The 27,563-nt window shown below is 44.5% G+C and overlaps 3 protein-coding genes across 7 annotated transcripts in view; 1 reads left to right on the top strand and 2 right to left on the bottom strand.

Moving 5' to 3' along the window:
• Positions 1–13,583, bottom strand: part of CEP89 (centrosomal protein 89) — a 74,669-nt gene extending 61,086 nt beyond the window's left edge. For both annotated transcript variants that reach the window (XM_067019476.1, XM_059046042.2), the window contains exons 1-4: positions 13,091–13,583; positions 9,464–9,570; positions 4,270–4,428; positions 1,312–1,498 (exon numbers count right to left, since the gene is read on the bottom strand). In XM_067019476.1, the coding sequence (XP_066875577.1) occupies positions 1,312–1,498; positions 4,270–4,428; positions 9,464–9,570; positions 13,091–13,129 (492 nt within the window). In that variant the 5' untranslated portion in view covers positions 13,130–13,583. The remainder of the gene's footprint in view (positions 1–1,311; positions 1,499–4,269; positions 4,429–9,463; positions 9,571–13,090) is intronic.
• Positions 13,464–17,583, top strand: FAAP24 (FA core complex associated protein 24). Of its 3 annotated transcripts, none has more exons than XM_059046039.2 (5): positions 13,464–13,524; positions 13,813–13,931; positions 14,053–14,192; positions 14,373–14,525; positions 15,269–17,149. In XM_059046039.2, the coding sequence occupies exons 2-5, from the start codon at positions 13,826–13,828 to the stop codon at positions 15,515–15,517; spliced, it is 648 nt and encodes a 215-aa protein (XP_058902022.1). In that variant the 5' UTR covers positions 13,464–13,524; positions 13,813–13,825; the 3' UTR covers positions 15,518–17,149. The 3 variants fall into 3 exon arrangements, with proteins under 3 accessions (XP_058902022.1, XP_058902019.1, XP_058902021.1); XM_059046036.2 differs by having other exon boundaries at positions 13,476–13,624; positions 15,269–17,583; XM_059046038.2 differs by having other exon boundaries at positions 13,476–13,620.
• Positions 16,473–27,563, bottom strand: part of RHPN2 (rhophilin Rho GTPase binding protein 2) — a 66,559-nt gene continuing 55,468 nt past the window's right edge. For both annotated transcript variants that reach the window (XM_067019477.1, XM_059046034.2), the window contains exons 12-15: positions 24,888–24,964; positions 23,796–23,942; positions 23,329–23,484; positions 16,473–18,042 (exon numbers count right to left, since the gene is read on the bottom strand). In XM_067019477.1, coding sequence (XP_066875578.1) covers positions 17,779–18,042; positions 23,329–23,484; positions 23,796–23,942; positions 24,888–24,964 — 644 coding nt within the window. In that variant the 3' untranslated portion in view covers positions 16,473–17,778. The remainder of the gene's footprint in view (positions 18,043–23,328; positions 23,485–23,795; positions 23,943–24,887; positions 24,965–27,563) is intronic.

The raw sequence follows: 27,563 nt of genomic DNA, 5'->3' as shown, positions 1-27,563 counted from the left end.
CACTTCCAACACAGGGTGTGCGGGTTCGATCCCTGGTCGGGGAAGTAAGATCCCACATGGCGCACTGTGCGGCCAAAAAAAAAAAAAAACAAAGAAGAAATTCTATACTGCACATGGGTCCTAGAGGCACCATGACACACTTGCCTAAAAAATAAACTATCTGTGCTGTTAAAGACAAAGAAGGTTGTACAGATCACTATAATCTCTCTCCTCTGAGGGAAATGCGGTAGCAAGCTTTACTTCCAAAATAGTTGAGTGATACAGCTCTAGCTGTAACCTGGGTCCAACATACTAGCCAGGAAGCGTGCAGCCTGAGGGGACAGTGGGAGCTCACAGAGGCCTTTTAGAGCCCCGCAGCAGACCTCCTTGGCTTGGCAGCTGTCTGCCTGTCCAGTGCTCCTTGCTGTAGAGAAACCTAACTCTGCATGTTAAAGTCTTATATGCCAGAAAGTGATGGTTAGTTTCTGAAATACTCACATAAGGATTCCTCAAAATAAGTTCCCTAACACCACTTAAAATGTGATTCAATATAGTGGAGGGTAGTCAATATATTCAATCTGTATATATTATAGTTGGATGCTACAAGTCTATAAGTATACTCACTACAAATAACACATTATAGTGATGGTGAAAAAGAAAAAAGCGAGAAAGGAAAAAGAAATTGTGGTGCTGTCTTTTGCCATTAAAGAAATGGCGCTATCCAGTTTCCAAAACCCTGGGAGCAGAGTGTTTAAACCAGGGCACGCAGGCAATGGTGGAGAAATGGGCTCCTTCGACCTCTCTGGACCTTGGCTCCCCCATGTGTGATGGAGCCATAAATGGAACCTACGTCACCGAGACAGCAGGAAATCAATGCATATGAGAGTTTGATTTACAGACTCACATAGGGTAAGCACTCGAAGAACGTCTGCTGCTAAGGAGAGACGAGTGATCATACTCCTCTTGTCAGGCCTGAATTTGAAGAAACATTGCAACGTACCTATCGATCCAGAAAAGTGACAGGAAAATTAGCTTTGGGGGGGTCAAAGGAAAGAGCAGGATGACCAGCATCGGATGGAAACCTACGTTAAGAATGTGAAGATGTTTATCTCTGTTTTTGAAGGACTTGTCTTGAAAGATAAAGGAAAGAGTTTTGAATTTTAGCCTAACAAGACAGAAAATGAGACTGGACATGTTAAAAAGAAATAAGCCCCCAAACAAGAGCCATTAACTGCCGAAGAGAGAAAAGGAAAATCCTTACTAATGCACTTGACACAACTGACTATGAGTTAATGACAAGGTGCAGAAGAAACGCTGTAACGATACAAGCACCTGATTTCTGTGTGGCATGGCATACACGGCGTCGCTGAGGCTTCCCTCTTCTTTGCAAGCACTTGTGTCCCCCAGCTCCCTGTGGCTGCATGACAGGTGCGTGTCAGCGTCCTCTTCCTCCTCGTAGCCCAGCATTTCAAACGATGGCAAAGAAGATCTTCTTCCAGTCTCATTCTGCCTATGTGGTCTGTATTAGAACATTCAAGAGCAAAATAAACAAACAAGCCACTTAATGCTTCACATAGGTTCATATACGTGTATTAAATGCACTGCCTCAAGTTCCACTGTAAAGTATTATGACCACATTACAAAATATACAGAAGCTAAAGGGTGATATCATCCACAATTCCATCTCTTTGTACACTGTTAGCATTTCTTTCTAGCTTTTCACCTACGTTTTTATAGTTATTATCACTGCATACATATACAATTTGCCTCCTCGTTAACATGTTTTTAAAGTCAAAAGGTTAGATTCATACACCAGTTTTATCACCCGTTCCCCTTACTTAGGTTTTTTCCCCCTATTTTCACCATCATAAATAACCCTGTAATGAATGTCAATGTGTAGCAAATCTCTTCTGTATTGAGGATTAGTCCCATAAAACAAACAACCATATGGAGAACTGCTGAGTCAAACAGCATATAAACACACACACACACACACACGGAAAGTACACCACCAACAGCAGGAACATTTCGTGGGTCCACACGCGTCTGTGCAAAATCGTTTCCCCAACCTGCAACTATGTTGGTAATGATTTTCTAAAACTTGCCAAAATAACTGAAATCTCACTGTAAAAATGTGCATTTCTTCCTGAGACTGGATATTTTTCCATGTATTTGGACGTGAGCCCTGGTTCCTCTACTGTGAATTGTCTGCTCATGGCCTTTGTCCATTTATCTACTCTGCTTCTAGTACGTCCATTCCTATTTGAAATTAACTTTTCCATCTACTAAAATTAAGACCCTGACTTTGTATTTACTACAAATATTTTCCCTATTCTATTGATCTTATTTTGACTATAAATTTTTTTAACATACAGATGATTAAAAAAAAAATTTTTTTTTAACCTTCCAAATTCCTAGCTCGGAAGCACACAGCAGGCATCTCTCTCTGAGAGGCTTGATAAGATTGGATATAGGATTTCATGGTCTTATTTCTATGGATATAAAAATTAATCCTTTCATTCCATAAGAATTTGTTTTGGTGTATGAATTAGGAAAGGCTCAAAGCTGATTTTTTTCTAATACTGCTAATGAATATACCGTTGAATCCTTTCCTTTCCCTTTATCTGGGGGGCTGCCTTTATTAAAGATTCAATATGCCTGCAAACACTAGGCTCACCTCAGGGTGCTCACGTGCACCTCTCTAACATTGAGCCAGCACTCCTCTACTTTAACTACTTCAACTAAATGTTTTAAAATATGTTGGGGCTGGGGCTTCCCTGGTAGCACAGTGGTTAAGAATCCACCTGCCAATGCAGGGGACAGGGGTTTGAACCCTGATCCAGGAAGATCCCACATGCTGCAGAGCAACTGAGCTCGTGCGCCACAACTACTGAAGCCCGTGCACCTAGAGCCCACGCTCCACAACAAGAAAAGCCACTGCAGTGAGAAGCCCACACATCGCAATGGAGAGTAGCCCCCACTCGCCACAACTAGAGAATGCCCGCGTGCAGCAATGAAGATCCAAGGCAGCCAAAGATAAATAAATAAAATAAGTACATTTATTTAAAAATATATATATATATATGATGGGGCTAATGCAGCCCTCCCCCTGAATCACTATTCTTCCTTTCCAGATTTCCTCTTATGGTCTTATCTGCCTATTCTTTACAATGAATTTCAGAATCACTTCCTCATCTTCAGTTCTTATTCAGCCAAAGTATAAATTCTTACCAGGAGAAAAACAGGCTATATTCAAACATCTCAGAAATGGAGTCAAGATTAAAATTCAAAAACCAAAAATATAAACACATCCTAGAAGGAAATACGTGAGCATCTGTATAATGCTGTAATAGGGAAAATCTTCCTAGATTTGACAATAATGTCAGAAACTACAAAGACTGACAGCTCTTAATACATAAAAAATAAAATATTTTGGTATGTTAAAAAAAAAAACCCTCAAAAACCAACATTGGATAAACATGGCAGATACAAGGCAAATCTAGCGATGCATCCCCCACCTCCACCCCACGAGCCCTTAAAGTCCTCAGGGTCTTCCCACGGCTCCTGGGGGAGACACCAAACCTCAGAACAGGATACCAAAGGTACCCCCAGCCTGCCCACTCCTCCAGCACCATCTCGGATGACTCCCCCCCTCACTTGACTCCTCCCAGACACAAATGTCTTCCTTCAGGTGCTCACATGTGTCATGCGCCCTCTTCTTTCACCCCAGCCCCACACTGACCACCTCCCAACCCATTCCCAGTTGGTTCCTGTATAGCCCACAGCTCTCCCCCACTACCCTCTCCCTCAGGAGGAAACCTTCCTGCCTCCTGGCCCTATGTCAGCTCTAATCCAGCTCAAGCAGTAGGGAAAGTGATGTTAAAGAAGAAAGGTTACAGTAGGCGTCAACAAAGGTAAATTCAATGTGACCGTTCAGAGAGGAGATACACGAGAAGTGGGGTCTGGCAACTCTCACCATCTAGGTTGTGGCTAAAAGTAGCACTGAATTCACCCACTCAGTGCTGCCGTGAAAGCAACCGGTTATAACCGGTTACAGCTTGTGAAATTATAGCTTCACAAGCTATAATTTAACAAGATCCACTCGAGAGAAAATTCGGATACAATTCAAGACCGATTAATGTCCCAAGACAGTATCCCTTTGACATTGGTGATGAAAACCTGAGTACTAAGCTCTAGTCCTAGCCACATGCACCCACATGCACACACACACGCTCAGAGCTGCCCTGCCTCTGTCCCGAGAGGAAGCTGAACCCGTGACATGGTCCTTACTGATGCCTCAGCTCCGAGGTGGTGGCATAGGGCTCGATGAAACTGTCCTTTTCAATGTAGGTCGTGTCACTCTCAGAGTGGGATCTCCGGCGAGGCTGAGGAATGGCAACAGTCCGGCCAGTCAATGTTGTTGCTAGAATGGCTGCAGCCAGAGCAGATCTACGGACAAAAACATCCCAGTGAGCCAGTGAGACACGAACCCTCAAGCTTCAGGTTGAACAACAGGATGCATGAATTAATCAAGGTTTACTTTCAGTTCTACAGTGTTTGGTGTGTATCTACTGGCTGCACGCCTGTAATCTGTTATGTGCCATCGCACAATCTCACTTCATTCTCACAGCAACTGTGTGAATGGATATTACTGTCATCTCCATTTTTCAAAGACATTAAATGACTTGTCTAAGCTTTCCTAGCTAATGGGAGATGAAACCAGGTCTGTAATCCAGGCAGTCTATATTCAAGTAGTGTTCCTATTAAAATGAAAGATCAGAATGGGGGAAAAAAAGGAGAAATAGAAAGATATAAAAGAAATGAAAAGGAATTTGAAAATTTTGCAAATTATTCAAAACTATAATAAAGGCCAGATTGAAGTAATGGGTTTACCCTCCCACTTGAAAAAGCAAAATAATTAATTGTCCCGGCTTACTGCCTGAGAAAACTTCCAGGTCACAGCACAGGGAGGAGGAAATGAGGTGGAGCCAGGCCAAGCTGTGGAAATGGAGTGGAGAGCCAGGGAACACCAAGGCAGATAGAATTTGTAGGACCGAGTACCGGAAAGGAAAGAGCTGAACAGAGAGAACTCCAGAAACCTGCAGAAGGCCCCCTGAGTGCTCAGCAAAATGCTCCGCGGTGTAGGAGTGTGAGGGCACTGCAGAAGGCTGGGGGAGAGCCATCCACGAGGATGAGACGAACAGTGCCAGGTGCTTACACAGTGACACAGTGGGGACAGTGACTGTTCCCACCAGACAGATGGGAAAACATTATAATTCATGGGTACTCCAAAGGTGGTGGAGAATAAGTAGCCCTAGACTGAACACTGCTCCAGACCCTGCCTAACAAATCATAAAAGCAAGACCCAAAAGATCAAACTGGTTCCAAGTAATTTAACTGCATCCCAGAACAAAATTCAAGAAGACTTACAGCAATACAAAAGTATCCAGCACTCAACAAGGTAAAACTCACAAAAGTGTCTAGTATGCAAACATACATAAACTAGGCATGAAAGAGACAGAAAAACATGACCCATAATGAAGAGAATAATCAATCAAAACCCATTCAGAACTGACACGTTAGAAGTAACAGAGAGGGACATTAAGACAGTTATTATAATTGTGTTCCATATGTTCCAAAAGGTAAGTAGAGACATGGAATATTATTAAAAAGACTTGAACTTCAGGAGACGGAAATTTCACTGGATGGGATTAACAGCAGGTTAGTGAAATTAAAGGTAAAACAATCAAAATGAAATACAGAGAGGAAAAAATAACTTAAAGAGCATAGTAAGATATGAGATAAAAAATGCTATTGTTTTATGTTTTAAGCCACTAAGTTTTGGGAACTCCCTGGCAGTCCAGTGGTTAGGACTCTGTGCTTTCACTGCCGAGGGCCTGGGTTCAATCCCTGGTCGGGGAACTAAGATCCCGCAAGCCACACGGCATGGCAAAGAAAAAAAAAGCCACTAAGTTTTGGTGTATTACTTACATGGCAATAGATAACTTTCATCAAATGGTGCTGGAACAACTGGATACCCACTTGCAAAAAAGTGAACTTGAATCTATACCTCCCACACCATACACAAAAATTAACTCAAAATGCATCATAGACCTAAATGTAAAGGCTAAAACTATAAAACTTCTAGAAGAAAATATAGGAGAAAATGCTTTATGACCTTGGGTTAGGCAAAGATTTCTTAGATATGATACTGAAATCATGATCTGTAAAAGAAAAAGGTGACAAGCTGAGCTTCATAAACATTAAGAATGTCCGCTCTCTGGAAGGCTGTTAAGAAATTGAAAAGATAAGCCATAGATGGGGAGAGAATATTTGCAAATCACATATTTGCATGTGATTTGTATGTGATATAAGAACTTGTATCCAGAATAGTGTATATATACAGTAATAGGAACAAAACACAATTTTTTAAAGTGGGCAAAAGATTTGAACAGATACTTTACCAAAGAAGATATATAATGGCAAATAGGCACATGAAAAGATGTTCAACACCATTAGTTACTAGAGAAATGCAAAATAAAAGCATAAAGATACCACTACACACCTATTAGAATGTCCAAAATTTAAAAGACTGGCTAAGACAATGCCTTCAACCTGGGCCTGGCAGAATGGCTCTCACAAAGAAGGGTGGAGAGAAGAAGGGCCCAGTCTGCCATCAATGAGGTGGTGACCAGAGAATAACCCACCAGCATTCACAAGCACATCCATGGAGCAAGCTTCAAGAAAGGTGCCCCTTGGACACCTGAAGAGATCCAGAAATTTGCCAGGAAGTTGATGGGAACCACAGATGTGCACATGGACTCCAGGCTCAACAAAACTGTCTGGGCCAAAGGCATAAGGAACATCCCATACTTTACCAGTATGGTTGTCCAGAAAGTGTAGTGAAGATGAAGATTCACCAAACAAGCTCTGTACATTGTTACCTATGCACTGGTCACCACCTTCAAAAACCTATAGACAGGGACTTCCCTGGTGGCGCAGTGGTTAAGAATCTGCCTGCCAATGCAGGGGACACGGGCTCGAGCCCTGGTCTGGGAAGATCCCACATGCCGTGGAGCAACTAAGCCCGTGGGCCACAACTACTGAGCCTGCACTCTAGAGCCCATGAGCCACAACTACTGAGCCCGTACACCACAACTACTGAAGCCCGTGCGCCTAGAACCCGTGCGCCACAACAAGAAAAGCCACTGCAATGAGACGCCTGCACACGGCAACAAAGAGTAGCCCCCACTCGCCACAACGAGAGAAAGCCCGCGCACAGCAACGAAGACCCAACACAGCCAAAAATACATAAATAAATAAATAACCCTATAGACGGTCCATGTGAATGAGAGCTAATGGCTAATTGTCAAATAGTTACAAAGCCACAGACACGGACACACACACACACCTGATCAAACCAAGTACTGGTGAGCACGTGAAGAAAATGGAACTCACACCCTGCTGGTGGGAACGTATATGGAATAACAGCTTTGGAAATAGTTTGGCAGTTTCTTAGTAGGTTAAATATATCCCTAGTATATGACCCACCTATTCCACTCTTAAATATTTACCCAAGAGAAATGACACCACAGGTCCAAAGATTTGTGCACAAATATTCATAGCAGCTTTACTTCTGGTAGCCAAGAAACTAGAAACCGCCCAAATACCCATCAACAGGTGAATGGACAAACAGTGGCATATTCATATAATGGAATACCACTCGGCAATTAAAAGGATGAATTACTGATTTTCACAACAATATGGATGAACCTCAGAATCATTATGCTGAGTGAAAGAACCCGGCATAAGTATTTTGTATAATTCCGTTTATATAAAAGTCTAGAAAATGGAGGCTAATCTTAGAGTGGTAGAAAGCAGACGGATGGCGGCCTGGGATGGGGATGGGGGTGGGCTGGGCCGAGGTATGGGAAGCGAGACGGGGAAGGAGGGAGCAATTACAAAGGGGCACGAGGAAACTTGAGGGGATGATAGATACATTTATTATCTTGCTTATGCTGATGGTCTCACAGGTATAAACATAGGTCATAACATCAAATTATTCATTTAAATATGTACAGTCTATTGTACATCCATTATATAATAAAACTGCTTTAAAAAAGATAAAAGACTATCTAGAGCAAAAATAAGAACACCATATTGTGGGGTTTATAACATATAGAATTAAAACGTATAATGACAGTAGCAAAGGATGGGAAGGAGGAAACAGAAGTGATTGCTGTTAGATTCTTACACTATTACGCTAGACGCGAAGTGGAATAATGTCAGAGGTTAATTTGAATGTTAGTTGTTAGAGTAAAATAACCTAGAAATCGGCCAGATTTGCCAAAACCATGTTGATTATTTGGGGCTAATAAAGATTATAATCCAGAAATATATTTTTTGGAAAACACAGGAGACTACAAAGTTTTTCTAACGAGTCTACCGCATGCTTGCCGTGAAATGATGTGGTCTTTTGTTTGTTTTTCTGCTTTATAATGGAATGTGAAGCTAACTCTCTCACTACTGCTGCTACATAAACATTTCAGTTCTAATGACACAACTTAAGGGTTGTTCACACAAACACTGAAGAGCCAGACAGACCTACAAGTCCATCGCAGCGATGCTACCACCCACCAGCCGTGAGACTCTGGGCCAATGACTAACACTTGAGCTCAAAACAGAGATGCCAACAGGACCTCTCTCAGAGGATCGTTGAGAGAGGATGAAATGAAACTGTACTTCTTAAGCAGTGACCAGAGTCCTTGGCACAGAGGAAACACTAATAAATGGCTATTCTTATTATCAAGATTGTACCAAAGGAAAAAACAAACGCTAAAAATATTTCAAAGTGTTTATTATCAGGAGGCATACAATATTCCAGTTTCAAAGAACACTAAAAGAAGGTACCACCCTTGAGTGAAATTATTTCTCATTGTTAACAGTTAAGCCATGTATCCATGTATTTTATGGATTAAAAAGAAAGTCTAAAATTCTCCTGTGCCTAAAATTTTGGAGGGCATAGGCAGGGGTCTTAAGTATAAAAGAAGTCAGCTCTCTGGTGTGTTAGAAGCACTGAAGGATAGGGGAACCTCGGGCCCTGGCAAGAGAGCTCGCTTCTCCTTCCCTCCTGCAAAGCAGTTCTTCTGAAAGGCAGACTTGCGTTTAAAAAGAAAATTATGTGCACATTTCAAATTCCTTTCAACATACTATCAACCTAAATATTTGTGCTTCAATGTTTTATATTTTGAAAAATTGCATTCAATTATGACATGTGAGAACTCCACAGACCTGAAAGGAACAGACCATTATCCCACGGAGAAACCATATTAAGTGCTTCGTTATGGAACCGTGATATGTATTTCAAAGGACATGATCCTAATCACCCTCCTTGTGATTTTCTTACCCATCTGAACAGTTCCGGGACCCAGCACTTGGTGGCTGAGCTCAGGGTGACTTCAGTGCCTGCTCACCTGAGACTCACCTTGGTCTCTCTGGAGAGGGGTTGGGGCTGCGTGGAGGAGGTGTGCGGGGCACAGCTGGCTTCGGTGCGATGCTGGCTGCAGGGAGAAGGCCATGGATGATGCGTTTCTGCACAAATGAAACCCAGCAGAGATCAATGGGATCATCTCTGGGGACTGCGACCACACCTCCCTGGGCCTGGGAGGGAACACCTGCACTGGTCACCCAGGGATCTAGTCACACCAGGAGGCCCACACCTCCCCCGGCCATCCTCAAGCCCCATCTGGCCAGGCACACGTGCCCATCCAGGAAGCACCATATAGCTGCCCTCGGTGGGGACCCTCTGGCCCTTCCTTCCTCAGGACAGCTTCCCTGACCATCCCGCAGAGTCACCCTCCAGCACCCCCAATTGGTCTCACAGCACTGCCCCTGATGACCCTACTTACTCACTTGCCACCCCCCCCACCCGCCCGGCCGGATGGAAGCTTCCTAAGAGCATGCCACCTTCTTGTCTTTATCAACCCTGGAACTCTGGCACTTGGCACATTGTCTAACACCTGGTAGGGGCTTAATGAGGATTTTAGGTAGTTTATCTCAAAGATGCAGAGTAACAAAAACTAGTTCTTACACACAATGAAAGTCGGAGAACCCTGCTTTAGGCAACTGGGAGGCCCTGAGAAGTTTCTGAGTGTAACCCAATCCAGCCATTCATTTGTATCTACTAGAGGCAAAACGCCATGACAGCGTTTCATGACAATGAAGAAACCTTGTCCTCATCTTTAAGGAGGGACAATACAGAGGAGAAACGCCCAGATATTTATAATACAACAGAGAATCATGGAAAGTGCCAAGGGAGAGGTAAAGACAAAGTGCTGAGGTGACCCAGGAAGGGAAGGGCTCCTTGAGATCTGGGGGCCAGCAAGGAGACCACTGATGTCCTGTTGGAGAAAATCTCAGAGCATTTAGACTGGGTCTTCAAAGATGGCCACTGCTCTCACATTTGGGAAATGCGACAGGAAGGCATTCCAGGAGGAGGGAGCAACAGGAACAGGGGAATGAAGCAAGACCTTAGTGGCAGAGTGTTCTAGAGATACGCACTCCAGTTCGCTGGAATACAGAGGCATCTGAGTTGGAGAGGCTAGAAAAATGAGCTGGAGTCAGAGTGGGGACTGTTTCTATTTAAGAGTTTTGATACCAGACGAAGGAGATCTTGTGACCTAGGAGAAGCACCCACTGAAACTGGCCCGAAACTGGCCCCGGGAAAGACTTATCAGGCTGGGGTAGGCACAAGGTACGGTGGTGGAAAGGAAGGTGAAACGCAGGGGCAGAGCCAGGGTCTGGGCATCCTTCAGGAGTGAGGGATGAGCAGACCTTCCAAATGTCTTCTGCAGCCCTCCAACCCCCACCCCAGTCCCACGTGCATGGCCAACCCCAAGAGCAGGTATTCCAGAGCAGCCACTGCTGAATCCCACCATTCTCCAGGATATAGACTTGTCTGCCCCCTCCCCCTCCCCCACTGCCTGGCAGATGCTCAAGGACAAGAAAGGCTTTTCTTCACCTTGGAATCCCCAGGGTCTGGCATCCAGAAGGTCCTTCAAAAAGGCCTCGTGAGTTTTGTTTATTTATTTATTATTATTTTTTTTTGATGGAGTGACTCTCCCATAGTATGCTGAACATTTCTCCCCTGTACCACGATAATCATTTCCTAACTATGGTTCTCCTGCCTCTAGTCTCTAATAAAACACAGGATGATCCTATCTCAACCCAGCATGAAAACTCTCGGGTTGACAGAGAAATGTCCTCTCCTGGCACAGAAGGCTGCTAAGGCTGCTACCAGCTGGTTCCTATCAATGGCCCCAGATTCTTTTCTGGCGGGCCCTCCTCATCTCTACACATGCTGTAGCACTCAGAATTGCCTTCCTGTTCCCACATAGCAAATGACTCTTTGTCAGACTTTTGTACATGCTGTTTTCTCCACCTGGAGTCCTCTTTCCTTACTCCTCCCAAGGCCCAGGTCAACTCTCTGGGCCTACTTTGCTGCCCCTTCCCTGGTATATGCCTCTTCAGCACTTTTTCCCCCTCACCATTTTGTGTTGAATGACTTATAGGTTTGTCTATCCTTTAGCCTTTGGGGCCATAGGCTGTCAATCAATTGTGGGTATCTGGCACACACACAGTAGGAACTCAGTAATACAATAAAAACCTCAATAAAAAAAAAAAAAAAAAAAGAAAGCGTGTCTGACTTGGCTTCCTGTTCTCAGCCCTATGACCTGCTGAAGTCATTTTAGACAGGTGGATATTGAGAAGCAAGGAAGGCATAGTTGAAACATATTTTTCCATTGCAATTTTGCTAACTCTGCTTCAGTTTGTTTCTGTTCCATACCTGGTTTCATTGTTTAATCCCTGTGTGGTTTTTTTTTTTTTTTTCAGTACTTGGGCCTCTCACTGTTGTGGCCTCTCCCATTGCGGGGCACAGGCTCCAGATGCACAGGCTCAGCGGCCATGGCTCACGGGCCCAGCCGCTCCGCGGCATGTGGGATCTTCCCGGACCAGGGCACGAACCCGTGTCCCCTGCATTGGCAGGCGGATTCTCAACCACTGCGCCACCAGGAAAGCCCCAGACATGCTTTCTGATCCCAGACTGAAACGGAGTTCAGGAGTACCCTTATCAAAATGCTTTCTCTGCATTTAAAGTATTAAGTTTATGGAGAACTGGATGTAAGTAGGTCTGGGGTTTCACCAGGCAAATATGGAAAAGGGAGACAGGAGCAACGCCATGGGGTGGGGGGCAGTGGTTACAAAGAAGTATCACGGAATCAGGAATTAGGGCTGGGAAAGAGAGCAATGAGGACATTGGTAGGACCAACAGACGGGGAGAGGGGAGGATGTCAAAGAATTATCGATATCAGGGTACTAAAGGAACTGAGCAGCTTCCTAGTAGGAGGAGGGGTCAGAGAATGAGCCTGGAAGTGTGCGCCCGCAGTGACAGAGTGGCCATGGTAAGGTCTGGAGGGAAGCATTCCAGGCAGAAGAAAGAGCAAAGACAAAGGCCTGAATAAACCTAAAGGTGGGAATAGCTGGAGCGTCTGTGTGTGTGACCTGTGGGCACGATCAGAATTGCATTTTAAAAGAATCCCTTTGGCTGCTTTGTGGAGAACGGACCTAGGGGAAGGGGAGGAACGGAGACCGAGAAATAGGGAGGAGCTGCTGCAGCAGTGCAGGTAGATGATGGAGGCCGGGATGGGGACGGGGACGGCTGCCAGATGCATTTGGTGGGTGGAATCTATGGAACTTGCTGGTGGGGTGTACATGGTGCGTGGCGGAGGAAAGAATCAAGAATAACTTCCCACAGAAGAATATTCAGTAGTGGAGCAAGTTTATACCGGCAGGAGTGAACTCCCCGACACCGGAGCGAAAAGTTACAGGTGAGACGGGGCGAGTCCTATCGACTGAAGCCGACACTGGGATAGAGGACCCGTGTTCCAAACACGAAAATTCAGGGCTTCTCGAAAGAAAAACCAATTCCTCTTGTGCCGTTACCCTGCCCCCATCCCAAATCCCAACCCGCCGTTACCTTGCCCCCATCCCAAATCCCAACCCCTTCCCACTTAACTCCCGGCCCCACGGGCCAGAGCGCAGATATACTTACAAACTGCCTCTTGCCGCCTCTCCGGAACCCCAGGAGCATCCTTGCTGCGGGGGTTGGCCAGACCGGCACAGGACTGATAAGCAGATATCTGGAGACGAGTACCACTCCCTAAAGTGGGCCGCCTCCAGCTGGCCTAGCCCCAGACGCCTTTTGTACGCAACAGACTTCGCAACAACCACGTCTGCCATTGGCTCTGCTTTTCCCAAGACCAATCAGAGCGAAGGATACTTCACACCCGTCGCTCATGGCAACCAGCTGGTACCTCTCAAATCTTCTCCAGGGCTGAAATTGTGCAGGCTGTCCATTCTCTTATTGGCCAGTCACGTGTCGATCTCTGAGACCATAGCCTATCCGGCGCCAGGGGAGGCAGAGGGCGGGCAGGATGAAGGACTTGGAGAACGCGCAGGAGAGAACCCGGAAGTGGGGCGCCGCAGGTAATGTCGCGGGAGACCCAGGACTGGGCCCTGGCTGGCTCGGCCCCCGCCCTGGACTGCATGGAGGAGCCACGGCGCGGGAGTGTCAGGGGCCAGGCAGGTGACTCAAATGAGGGACGCGGCTCCTAGGACTGGAATCTCCTGGTTCTTAGGCTTTGGCTAATAAGCAAGCCTCTTTAAGAACACTTTGCAGACGGGCCCCTGCCAAAGAGGCCCGGGCTGGGAGTGGAATGCGGGGCCGTGTGCCGGAGAGCCTGCTCAAGTGCCGTCTTGTATTCCCCTCATTAGATCCAGGCAGCCGATGGAAGGGAACACCCCTGATGGCACAGGCCCCATGCACGTGCCCTTTGGGCACATTGTGGCCAATGAGAAATGGCGCGGGTCGCAGCTGGCACAGGGAATGCAAGGTCGGTGGTCTCCCTCTACTAAAGTCCCCTCTCACCTCAGCCCACTTTTTAAAAACGTTCCACCTATTGCCGTCTTTTCATCCAAAGCTCACGGAACTTATTTTCTTGTCTGTATTTTAAGGAAAAATTAAACTCGTTTTTGAGGATGGCCTGACACCGGTAGATTTTTACTTGTCTAGCAGAGCCTGCATTCTTTATATCACCGAAGCTGATTTGGTGGCAGGAAATGGCTACAGAAAGAGACTTGTTCGGGTTAGAAACGTAAGTACCGAATTAAAGAAACAAATTGAAAATTGACTTCTATCCCCCTTTGTCTATCCCTTGGAATAATTTATATAAAACCATTGGCCATTCCAAGCACCCTTGGATAGCTTCTTAATCTTGAATGGAATTTTGTTATAAAATAGTTTCCTGTCCTTTTTTTTTTTTTTTCCTTTAAAGTCCTGTAAACTTCAAGGGATTGTAGTAGTTGAAAAAACGCGGATGAGTGAACAGTACTTTCCAGCCGTACAGAAATTTACTGTGCTGGATCTTGGGATGGTGTTGCTTCCAGTGGCCAGCCAGACGGAAGCGTCCTGTCTCATTATCCAGTTGGTAAGTACTGATTCCTACTCCTCCACAACAGCCCTGTGTTAGGACTCTTGACTGACCTTCCTGGACCTGTTACTCTGACAGCTGCCCTTATTATAGGTGCAATCCATCAGGTCAATCTCTATCAGTGACTGGGTTGGTTTCTAAAACCTTTTTGAGGAATTTAAGTTCAGAAGCTGCCTCTGCAGCTAGCTGAGCTTGCCCACCATTCTAGGCAAGCATGTAACAAAGCAAACAAGTTGGAGAACTGATTTTAGCCTCCCGGGCTGTGATGACTAAATCATGCACTATTCTGCACTTAGGCTGGTGACATTGTCAACAGCTTCTTTGCCTCATCCACACGTTATCTTTTTTTTCTTTTTTCTTTGGCCGGGCCACGCGGCATGTGGGATCTTTGTTCCCTGACCAGGGATCGAACCTGCACCCCCTACACTGGAAGGGCAGAGTCTTAACCACTGGACTTCCAGGGAAGTCCCGCCATGTATCTTTTGTTAAGCATAAGCACTTCTGTCTGCAAGTTCATGTGTTATTTTTTTTAACCTAGTGGTTTTCCGTATAGTTCATCTTTTAATAATTTTTCTGATGCCTGAAAAATTATATTCATGGTATATATGAGAATATTGGCAGTGGTGAATCAAGCTGAACCAAATGGAAAAACTAAAACTAAATTTCCACAAAACAAAATTTTAAGAAACCTCCAGTCTTCTAGAGGGCACTCATGTGCTTTTCCTTTCATCTCGGTTCAGGTTGAAGAGCAAACCAAAGAGCCCAGTAAGAACCCTTTTCTCAGGAAGAAACGGGCTCTGATCTCTGAGCCAGCCCTCCTTCGAACTGTGCAACAGATCCCAGGAGTCGGGAAAGTTAAAGCTCCTCTCCTGCTTCAGAGGTTTCCAAGTATCCAGCAACTAAGTAATGCTTCCATCCAAGAACTGGAGCCAGTGGTTGGACAATCAGCGGCCCAGCGCATTCATGCGTTCTTCACCCAGTCCAGGTGATGGCTCTTCCCACGGCATCTCCTTTACACCACGAACCACAGGATCTTGTTTTCTTTCACATTAAGAAACAATATTTCCTCTCACAGAAACTAGGGAAGGATGAAGTGAGGCCTGAATGGCACCTGCCAGTTGTCCTGCCCTGCTTTCTGGGCTCAGGTATTTACTTCAGTCAGTGTACCCCAGATGGCACTGCCCGCATCCTGCTAGCACGAAGAGGGGTGGTGGACACCTTGCTAAGGGAGTCGCTTTAGACAGGGACTCTCAAGATTCAGCAAAAAGCCAGCTTGGGCAGATTTTAATGTGTGACCTTGACCTGTATCTATCATGGGAGGTGGTGGATGCGACCGTCTAAAGGAAACAAACCTACGATGAATGAAGCCCTGTGTACCATAAGCCCCTTGCTCCTTCTGGCAGAGCCACTGTTCTTCAGGTCTGGTCTTAATACACCTGTGCTTTGAGGGTGGCTGCCAGTGTAAACAAACAATTGTACTGCCTTTTTCCTTCCCTCCTTCCTTTTTCCCTCCATCCCTCCCTTCCGGGTAGCTGCACAGTGTTTGTTTGTAATCACTGAGCCTGATTTCTGAACCCAGAAAGCCTGGAGTCCGGAGTTCCCATTTTAAAATAAAAAGCCAGTGTGTGCGAGGGAGGGAAAGAATGTGTTTGTAAATGTATAGCCCAACAACGGGAAGAGACACGGGAAAATGACAGGGGCAGCTGCGTCCAGAGAGGAGAGCCTAGGGATCAAAATGTACAACTGCTCATTCAAAAAATAAATACAATTAAAGAGGCTGTATGTTTTCAGGGATACTAAGATAACTTGAAAGCTAAGTCCTGTTTTGTGAAATGTTAGTAATTTTAAAAAATCAAATACAATAAAAACATTTTGTGCGTTAGGGTAAAAATGATTTGAAAGAGGAGGGAATTAAAAGTGAAATCAAAGTGGAAACCATTAACTCAGGCAAATGAGTGCATTTATGTAAATATTTATACAAAAATAGCCCTAAGAGCAATGGATACACTTTCCCAAATATGGTTGCTTCCCTTTTGATACTACACACTAGAAAATATTTACGTTTGTTAATTCTCAAAATTACATGTCAATGATATGTTTTTCAAAGCTATAGAACTTGTACTATGCCAACAGTGAACCTTATTAGAGTCACATTGTCATCCAACATATAGCAAGAGAAATCAGTTGGTAAGAATGTCATTTTAAAAAGTCAAATAGAGCTCTAAACTTGAATCATTTACATCCTGACCTTATACAATGTTTTTAACCCTTCTTAAAGACTCTTAAAATATACAACTATGTACTTTCTACTTTAAACAAAATGAAAAATGTTTTGAGTATCAAACAGTATATTATCTACCTTGTAGACAGCATCTTCATCTAACACTGCCACTGTGTTAGCGACTTTTAAATGACATAAAATAGAAGAAGGGCTTCCCTGGTGGCGCAGTGGTTGAGAGTCCGCCTGCTGATGCGGGGGGCACGGGTTCGTGCCCTGGTCCGGGAGGATCCCACATGCTGCGGAGCGGCTGGACCCGTGAGCCATGGCCGCAGAGCCTGCGTGTCCGGAGCCTGTGCTCCGCAGCGGGAGGGGCCACAGCGGTGAGAGGCCCACATACCGGGGAAAAAAAAAAAAAAACAATAGAAGAAAAGTTGCTCCTAAATGGTTTTTTATCTAATAAGTCATGACAAATTTGGCACTAGACTTTATCTGGAAACAGCATTCATATTATTTAGAAATCATAGTAAAATCTTGTTGTTTTAGGTTAATGAATTCCCCTTAGGAAGGAGCTCTTTGGGACAGTTTTTAGTAACACTCATTTAAGTCTGTCATTATTGTCCCTTGCCCTGCCTTAGTCTGGGGTCATCTGAATTCTGAGTTAAGGAATTATCTATCTATCACCCAAGTCTGGAAACTTACAAATAGGGCCAGTATAGGAAATCCTAATTTAACTCTGATAGTAAGTAACTGAGAGTCTTAATGATAGTCGTTAAAAACAGCCATATTTCCACATTATTCTATTTACAATACTTTATATAATAAATAACTTGCAGCAATATGGTGAGACTCCCCTAATCAGTTTGTTTTCCACAAACTTCTAGAGGTTTCTGGTGACTGTCATTCATAAAAACATATCAATCGTAGGTTTACGCTGCGAGAGAATGGGATTTGAGACTATTTTAGACATTTGCCGCTATGGCACAAATATGAAGGCCCAGTCAGCATGGGAAACGCTTTTGCTTCCTCACGTTAGTACAAAGAACTGTCGGAGGTGAGAAGGCTGAACGGAGAGGGGAGCTTCTTCTTGACCGGAGGCCCCGCAACCCTGACCCCGACCGACGGGAGGCACAAGGTGCTCGCCGACTTCTGTCTGTTCTTGGCGCTCCAACTCAAAAAGGACAGCTTTTTCGAGATTTTCTTGGTTTTATCAGTTTTATCATCATCATCTATGGCTAAGCAGATCATGGAGTACGTTTTCTGCATTCCCACAGAGTATGTGGCACATTTACTATGCTGCACACAGAGAAGGAAAGAGAAAGGTGTTAGAAGCCAAGATGTCAGAGAAACGATTGCGAAGTTCGAGACTCAGATTCTGCACTCATAGCATCCTCTTTAAAATTACGTTGACATAATTCTGAAACTCAGTGACAAATGCTCCTATAGAATTAGGTTCTTAACAACAAGGGCAATTCTTAAGGAATATACTCAGTAGTAGTAATTTAGGCTAGAGACCACTACCTTTTAAGGTTATTACATTTGAAAAAGTAATACATACTCATGGTCAATGATCTGAAAATGCATGAGGTGAACAGTAGGTGTCCCTCCTACCTGGGCTTTCAGGCTCTTCCCCTGAGGTAACCACTATCTGTTACACTTTTAGAGATAACATTCATATACAGGTATTGATGTGTGTGTAAGTATACATCACCATTTGTCTCTCCTTAAGAATACACTACACACACTTGTCCACACCCTGCTTTCTTCACATAATGTATCCTGGATTTCAGCGCACACCAATAGATACAGATCAACTTCATCCTCTTTAAAGACAGTACAGGGTCCGTGGTGATGAGGATATTAAATTTTTCCAATTTTTTAAACGTGAAATAAACGTAACATCAAATTTACCATTTTAACCATTAAGTTATGTTTATTTGACCAGTTTAAAGACATGCCCTCCCATGTGCCTGGACCCTCTCACTCCCTCTCTCCTCCAGGTATCCCCTCCTTTCTGCTCTCCTGTCTCCTAAACCTTTCCCATCTGCACACAAGCTAACTGTGCTATCAACACACACACCTTTGAAAAACTTTCCTTTACCCCACATCCCCAATCCCAGCTACCCCCGCAATATCTCTGCTCCCTTTCACAAGTCTTCCGTTTCTCTCATTCACTTGTTTCCTGTCCTCATCCAGCATGCTCCCCACTACCCAGTCCCCAAATCTTCCTGGGGCACCTCTCTGACACTCTCAGGGCTTTATGGAGCACAGCTGGAAACCACTGCACTCGTCTAAATCTTAGATTATTACAGATGAGGACCATGAAGCCTGCTGAAGTTCAAACAACTTATTAACAGCAGGCAGGGCCTGATTCCAGGTCTTTGATTCCAAGCCTGGGGTTCTTTCCACGACATCAGTGGTAGTCAGAACGTGCTCCATGGAGAGATACTAGGGATCCCCACCATAATCCAGAGAGAGTGGGGTAGCAGGCAACCAGTTCAGCCAGAGCACTGGGCTTTCCTGTTCCCATGATTTGCTTTTGTTTGAAGAAGAGGCTCAGCAGTTAAAAACAGTGCTCATAGCAAAGGAAACCATAAACAAGATGAAAAGACAACCCTCAGAATGGGAGAAAATACTTGCCAACAAAGCAACTGACAGGGAATTAATCTCCAAAAAATAGCTCATGCAGCTCAATATCAAAAAAACAACCCAATCAAAAAAAAGGTGGAAGACCTAAATAGACATTTCTCCAAAGAAGACATACAGATGGCCAAGAGGCACATGAGAAGATGCTCAACATCACTAATCATTAGAGAAATGCAAATCAAAACTACAATGAGGTTATCACCTCACACCAGTCAGAATGGCCATCATCAAAAAAATCTACAAACCATAAATGCTGGAGAGGGTGTGGATAAAAGGGAACCCTCTTGCACTGTTGGTGGGAATGTAAATTGATACAGCCACTATGGAGAACAGTATGGAGGTTCCTTAACAAACTACAAACAGAACTACCATACGACCCAGCAATCCCACTACTGGGCGTATACCCTGAGAAAACCATAATTCAAAAAGATACAGGCACCCCAATGTTCACTGCAGCACTATTTACAATAGCCAGGACATTGAAGCACCCTAAATGTCCATCAACAGAGGAATGGATAAAGCAGGTGTGGTACATACATACAATGGAATATTACTCAGCTATATAAAGGAACGAAATTGTGCCATTTGCAGAGACGTGGATGGACCTAGAGACTGTCATACAAAGTGAAGTAAGTCAGAAAAACAAATACTGTATGATATCGCTTATATATGGAATCTAGAAAAAGGATACAGATGAACTTATCTGCAAAGCAGAAATAGACACACAGACGTAGAGAACAAACGTATGGACACCAAGGGGGGAAGAGGGGGGAGGGATGAATTGGGAGATTGGGATTGTATGTACAATAGTATATACAATAGTATATACACTATTAGTATATACACTACTATATATACTACATAGTATATACACTACTATGTATAAAATAGATAACTAATGAGAACCTACTGTATAGCACAAGGAACTCTACTCGATGCTTTGTGGGGATCAAAATGGAAAGGAAATCCCCAAAAGAGGGGATATATGTATACATATAGCTGGTTCACTTTTCTGTACAGCAGAAACTAACACAACATTGTAAAGCAACTATACTCCAATAAAAATTAATAGAAAAAAAATTACTCTTCTAACACCTATTATGAGTTGAAATGTATCCCAGCTACGCACCCTTTTCTCCATTTTCCCGAGGCTCAGAGCAAGTCTCTGACGCCCAAGGTCACGGAGCTGGTGAAAGCCAGGATTCAAATGCAGGCAGTCTGAATACAGAACCCTTGCTTTCCCCCCTACATCAGATTCTTCATTGGCCTGGTTCAATCAGAAGTGTGACAGGACTAATAGATAAGCCTTTCGGTCTCTTCAGGGGCAGGGCTGCTCTCTAAAGCTGCAGGTACTCTGGCTGTGCCTAATAGACTCCAGCCCTCAGGCCAGAGCCCAGCACTTTTATTTATCCTCTTCTTGGACAAACTTCTTTTGTTTCTGGTTGAGACCTTGATCACTAGTCTAGCAGTGCTATGGATTCCACCCCTAAAAGTGCCATTTTTCATGTTCCCTTCTCCCAGGATGCTCTGAGTCCCTTGACTACTTTATCTTCTTTTTTTCTAATTGAGTTATAATTCACATACCATAAAATTCACCATTTTAGTACAATCCGGTGGTTTTTAGTATAGTCACAGAGTTGTGCAACCACTAATATTACCGAATTTCAGAACATTCCCACCCCCCTCCAAAAGAAACCCTGGGGAATTCCCTGGCGGTCTGGTGGTTAGAACTCTGTGCTTCCACTGCAGGGGGCATGGGTTTGATACCTGGTCATGGAACTAAGAGCCTGCAAGGTGTGCGGTGCAGCCAAAAAAGAAGGAAAAAAAAAAGAAACCCTGTCCCATCAGCAGTTACACTCCCCCCCCATTCCCCGATGCCCCAGCCCCTGGCAACCAACCACTAACCTACATTCTGTGTCTATGGGTTTGCCTCTTCTGGACATTGCTTACCAATGGAATCACACAATCATTCACTCTCCAACCCTCTCTACGTCTGAGTTCTGTTGCCCTTTCCCCATGAAAAGTGTCCTTTTGTCCTGCTGCCCAATATAATAGGCATGGCTCTGCTTCCCTCAGTCTCCACCTCTTAACTGTGTTCAACACAAACCACCACTCTTTCCAGGCAGGATTTTCTTCTCTTGGTTTCAGAAGCTCCTCTTTATCCCACCTGTCTGCACTCCCCTTTGCACCTGCTTCTCTTCTAACTGACCTCCAGACCTTGTGGTGTCTCTCAGGGTTGAGTCCTCCACCCTCAACCCCTCGAGGGTAATTTCGTTTAGTATCTTACAGCTTTGAATATCATCTCTGTGCTGGTGATCCTCAAATATTTAGTTCTAGGCTGACATTTGCCTTGAACTGAAGATCTGAACATCCAGCTGCCTAATGGCATGTGAGCCACACACAGACTTGATTTTCTCTCTCCTCGGCCTCCCTCACCCTTGCGCCATCTCCCGTCATTATGAAAAATGATGCAGTAGTTCAAGCCAAAACCTGTGTAGTCCTCTCTCTTTCCCGCATCTTTTTTATACAAGTCATCTACAAATCCATCAGCTCTATATCCAAATTACGTCTCAGGTGCCCCCACCTCTCTCCACCTCCACTGTCACCCCCTAGTGGGACGGTGCTAACGTCACTGGCCTGGGTGACTGCCACAGCCAGCTTGCTCTGCGGCCACCCGGCTAGCCTCCAGACAGCAAGACGGCCTTCTAAAATAAACATCATGCCCCGTCACTCCCCCCCACCCCGTCTCAAAAGGCTTCAAACTCCCTCCACTGCCGATGAAGCCCTGCCACCCTCCCACCGCATTTCCCGCCACTCTCGCCCTTGTCAAGATGCTCCGGCCGAAAGGCTTTCTTTTAGTTCCTCTAGCAGGTGCAGCTCACTCCTGCCACAGGGTCTGGCCTCTGCACCTGTTGGTGCCCCTGGCCACGTGCTCTTCTCGTACCTCTTCACATGGCTGGTCCCTCCTGTCACTCAAGCCTCAGGGCAAGCCCTGCTCGGGAGCCCCTCCTAGCTCCAGTCATTCTAGCACATTACACACTTTATTTCCTTTACAGCACTTACCCCAAATCACAACCACTTATTGCTTATTTACTGCCAGCTTTGTGGGGGCAGGGACCTTATCTAATTCCAGCTGTAGCTCCAACACCTGAGAAGGGCCTGGCACACAGTTGATGCCCAATCAGTATCTGTTGAATGAATAAACACATACTGTTCCAGAGGGAAGCGTCCAAGGTACATAATTGAATGCCGCAAGCACAGAAGAGTGCGTATGCCACAATTCCTCCGACTTGGGGCAGCAAAGGGATGTAACTGTGCACATGGACTTGCACAGGCTCAGACGCTTCCCAAGGTCTCCCAGGAAACAGCTAACACTGTCCCGGACGACGAGTGGAGAGCATCTTCCACACATCGTCTCAAGCCCTTCTGTATCAATTCAGTATTTTTTTTTTTTAACCATGAGTATGTACTACTTTTGCAATTGAAAAGAATTTAACCAGAAAAATAAATCAATTGGTTATCTATAGCAGGGGTCCCAACCCCTGGGCCGTGGCCGGTACCAGTCCACAGCCTGTGAGGAACCCGGCCGCACAGCAGGAGGTGAGGGGCGGGAGAGCCGCTCCCCATGGCTCGCGTTACCGCCTGAGCCACGCCCCCCGCATCCGTGGAAAAAGTGTCTTCTGCAAAACCGGCCCCTGGTGCCAAAAAGGCTGGGGACCGCTGATCTATAGGATTAAAAAAAAAAAAAAAGCTTTCCAGTGATCTCTCTGACCCAAGTTGAGCACGTGCCAGTGATAATGGGCTTAGGAGTTCAGTCATTTGTGGCACGTTACAAATGCAGGCAGGAGGCAGGGGTCCGGATAAAGACCTCTGGGGCTGGACTCACACGGACGTCACTCCACGTCGCTATTTGCTGCCGGGGGCATCAGCACTCACCATGGACGACGTGGCATCCAGGAGGCTCACGACCTTCATCTCAATGTCGTTCTGGCCAAATCTCTTCAGCAGCTTCATAACCTCACTCACAGTCAGCCACTTACAATCCACGTCTTGAATGGAAACAATATAATCCCCTTCCTTGGCTCCTGCCACCTATGAAAGTATGATTTAAATAAAGGTCAATGTTCTGGTTCATTCAGATCCCTAAAGCAGATCCCAAGTTCATTAATAAAATAGTTATCTGCACAAGTTTGCTTCAAAAAGGCAAAAATTAATCCTTTTCTCTTTGGGCAAGAAAGGTATGAGAGGCCTTTCACATAAAGCAAGGCCTTTTACGTAGAGGAGCCCTAAATTGAATCACCCACATACATTTGTTTGGGCAGCTCTCTTTATATTTTACCAGTTTCACTGTCTGCAAAGATGCCAGTGAGTTTTGCTCCCAGTTTAGAAGGGTCCACACTTACCGCAGCAGAGCAGTACGGATCCAGGAAGTGGACTTGAACCGGGGAGTTTCCTCTCAGGGTGAACCCCAAGTCTCCTTCTTCTGCAGTGAAGTGAATGCTTCGAGGAGGCGTCCATCTCTTATTAGCCGAAAACACAGATAAAGGGCCCTTTGGAATAGAGCATCATTAGCTGTAGGAGCTGAAGGCTGAATCAGGAACTTTGGAAAGCCAAAGGAAATGATGCCTTACTGTCCTTACAGATTTCATTCGGCCCTGCTCCGAGACTAATGAAACCATCTGGGATAATATGTGCTACAAAGTCATACAAGAATGTTAACTAGGGCTTCCCTGGTGGCGCAGTGGTTGAGAATCCGCCTGCCGATGCAGGAGACACGGGTTCGTGCCCCGGGCCGGGAAGATCCCACATGCGGCGGAGCGGCTGGGCCCGTGAGCCGTGGCCGCTGAGCCTGCGCGTCCGGAGCCTGTGCTCCGCAATGGGAGAGGCCACAACAGTGAGAGGTCCGCATACCACAAAAAAAAAAAAAAAAAAAAAAAAAAAAAAAAAAAATGTTAACTGCCATTTTCTCTAAAAGATCCAATATATTTAAGATAAAGTTATCTTTTAAAAATTATCTTAATTTAATTAATCTTATATAACATCTCCAATTAAAAATCAAAAACATCTAAAAGTAACCTTTTATTTATTTATTTATTTATTTATTTATTTATTTATGGCTGCATTGGGTCTTTTTGCTGAGCACAGGCTTTCTCTACTTGCAGAGAGCGAGGGCTATTCCTCGTTGCGGTGCAAGGGCTTCTCATTGCAGCGGCCCCTCCCCGCTGCAGAGCACGGGCTCCAGGCCACATGGGCTTCAGTAGTTGTGGCTCGCGGGCTCCAGAGCGCAGGCTCAGCAGCTGTGGTGCACAGGCTTAGTTGCTCCGCAGCATGTGGGATCCCCCCGGACCAGGGATCGAACCCATGTCCCCTGAATCAGCAGGTGGATTTTCAGCCACTGTGCCACCAGGCAAGTCCCTAAAAGTAGCCTTTTACATACTTGCAACTTACAAAAAGGCTTTCCCCTCAAGTCATTAAGAAATAAATGTTCAACATACCAGCTTCTGGAAGAAGTCCGTTACTGTCACCTTGGAGAACTGTGGCAGTATAATTTCAACCTCTCGCTCAGTTTTAGCTGGAAAAGATGATTAAAAGTAAAAGCATAAATGTTTCTGTAATTGAAAGTTATCCTTGGAAACTCAGGCCTAACTCCATTTGGGTATCTACTATGAGCTATATCCCACTCTGGGGCTGGGACAGAGTAGTGAAAATAAGACAAATTCCCTGCCTTCGAGGGGCTTATTTGTATTCTAGGGGACATCCTCTGGTATTCATAAAATTCTACTGAGAAGTAACCTATGTTTCAGGTGTGGCTGTTACGGAAATACCATGCTTTCAGCACAGTTTCGGGCGAGACGTGCTTCCTCTCTTCTGTGTTCATGTGTGATGCGAGGATTTCACAGTGAGAAGTGGGTTTGCCGAATCTCCACTATCATATTCATGGCAGGCTCAAGCCAACCCTTCCCGTGAAGCTAGTCAGTGTCTAACAAAGGATCCCAGTGCAGGCTAAGTATACATGAACCACAGTATAAAAAGAAAATATGGGGAAGAACACTGGCACTGCCAAGAAGACTGACACACCCCTGTATTCACGGGACGGCCCTGTGGTTTCTTAACAAACAAACTGCTTCACACAGCATTGGGCTCAGACAGGTTACTCATCCACTACAAGAGTGGTGCCACCACCCCCAAGACAGCCTCGCCAGGAGTTGTGCGTCTCCCTCCCTCTGTGGAGGTTGTCTCTACTGTGTGGACAAGGGGGCCAGGGAAGTGGCCCGTGTCCATGAAGGAGAATCCCTGAGTGCCATTCCTGTTTCCACCAACCAGCTTGTTCACCTGGACCAAAGGCTTTGATCTCTCTAAGCCTCCGCTGCCTCATCTTTAAGATGAGGGTGATACTAGTATCACCCTCATAGTACTGGGGAGCGAGATCTCACTTATATGTGGAATCTGAAATGGCCAAACTCTTCAAATCTGTTTATGATAAAAACCCTCAATGAAGGGGGGTATAGAGGGAACAAATCTCAACATAATAAAGGCCATATACGACAAGCCTTGAAAACTTTTCCTCCCTTGTCAGGAACAAGACAAGGATGCCCACTCTTAGCATTTTTATTCATCATAGTATTGGAAGTCCTAGTCATAGCAATTAGTCAAGAAAAAGACGTTAAGGCATCCAAATCAATAGGAAAACTGACACTATTTGCAGATGACATAATCCTACTTAAAGAGAACCCTACAGACTTCACCAAAAGACTGTTAGAACTAATGAATGAATTCAGTAAAGCTGCAGGATAAAAAAAATCAATATACAGAAATCCATGGCATTTCTATACACTAATAACAGACTATCAGAGAGAGAAATTAAGATAATTCAATTTACAATTGCATCAAAAATAATAAAACACCTAGGAATAAATTTACCCAAGGAAGTGAAAGACCTCTATACTGAAAACTATAGGACATTCATGAAGGAAATTGAAGAAGACACACATAAATGGAAAGATAATTCCATGTTTGTGGATTGGAAAAATTAATGTTGTTAAAATGGCCATAATACCCAAAGCAATCTACTGATTCAATGCAATCCCTATCAAAAATCCAATGGCATATTTCACAAAACTAGGACAAATAATTCTAAAATTTGTATGGAACCACAAGAGATCCCGAATAGCCAAAACAATCTTGAGAGGGAAGAACAAAGCTGGAGGTATCATGCTCCCTGATTTCAACTATACTATGAAGCTACAGTAATCAAATCCGTATGGTATGGGCACAAAAACAGACACACAGATCAATGGAACAGACCTGAGAACCCAGAAATAAAACCACACATAGATGAACAATTAATTTATGAGCAAGAAGCAAAGAACAGACGATGGAAAAAGGATGGTCTCTTCAATAAATGGTGCTGGGAAAACTAAACAGCCACATGCAAAATAATGAAACTAGATCACTATCTTACGCCATACACAAAAATTAACTCAACATGTAGTAAAGACTTGAATGTAAGACCTAAAACCATATAATTCCTAGAAGAAAACATAGGTGGAAACCTCAGTGACATTGTTCTTAGTGATATTTTTGTGGATCTGACCCCAAAGGCAAGGGAAGCAAAAGCAAAAACAAACAAATGGGACTACGTCAAACTAAAAAGCTTCTGCACAGTGATGGGAACTATCATCAAAATGAAAAGGCAATTTACTGAATGGGAGAAGACAGTTGCAAGTTATATATGTGATAAGGAGTTACTATCCAAAGTATATAAAGAACACATACAACTCAACAACAAAAAAACCAAACAACTCAATTAAAAAATGGGCAGAGGGTCTGAATAGGCATTTTTCCAAGAAAGACAGCAGATGGCCAACAGGCACATAAAACACCACTAATTATTAGGAAAATGTAAATCAAAACCACAATGAGATATCACCTCACACGTGTTATAATTAGCTATTATCAAAAAGACAAGAAATAACAAATGTTGGAGAGGATGTGGAAAAAAAGGAACCCTCATACACTGTGGGTGGGACTGTAAATTAGTGCAGCCACTATGGAAAAACAGTATGGAGATTCCTCAAAAAGGTAAGCATAGTTCATATGACCCAGCTATTCCACTTCTGGGTATTTATCTGAAGAACTCGAAACACTAATTCTAAAAGGTATATGTACCC

Source organism: Kogia breviceps, chromosome 18 (genome assembly GCF_026419965.1).
Source record: "Kogia breviceps isolate mKogBre1 chromosome 18, mKogBre1 haplotype 1, whole genome shotgun sequence".
In the NCBI taxonomy this organism is placed as follows: Eukaryota; Metazoa; Chordata; class Mammalia; order Artiodactyla; family Physeteridae; genus Kogia; species Kogia breviceps.
The sequence above is the reverse complement of the archived record's forward strand: the minus strand, read 5'-3'. Positions and strand labels throughout refer to the sequence as shown.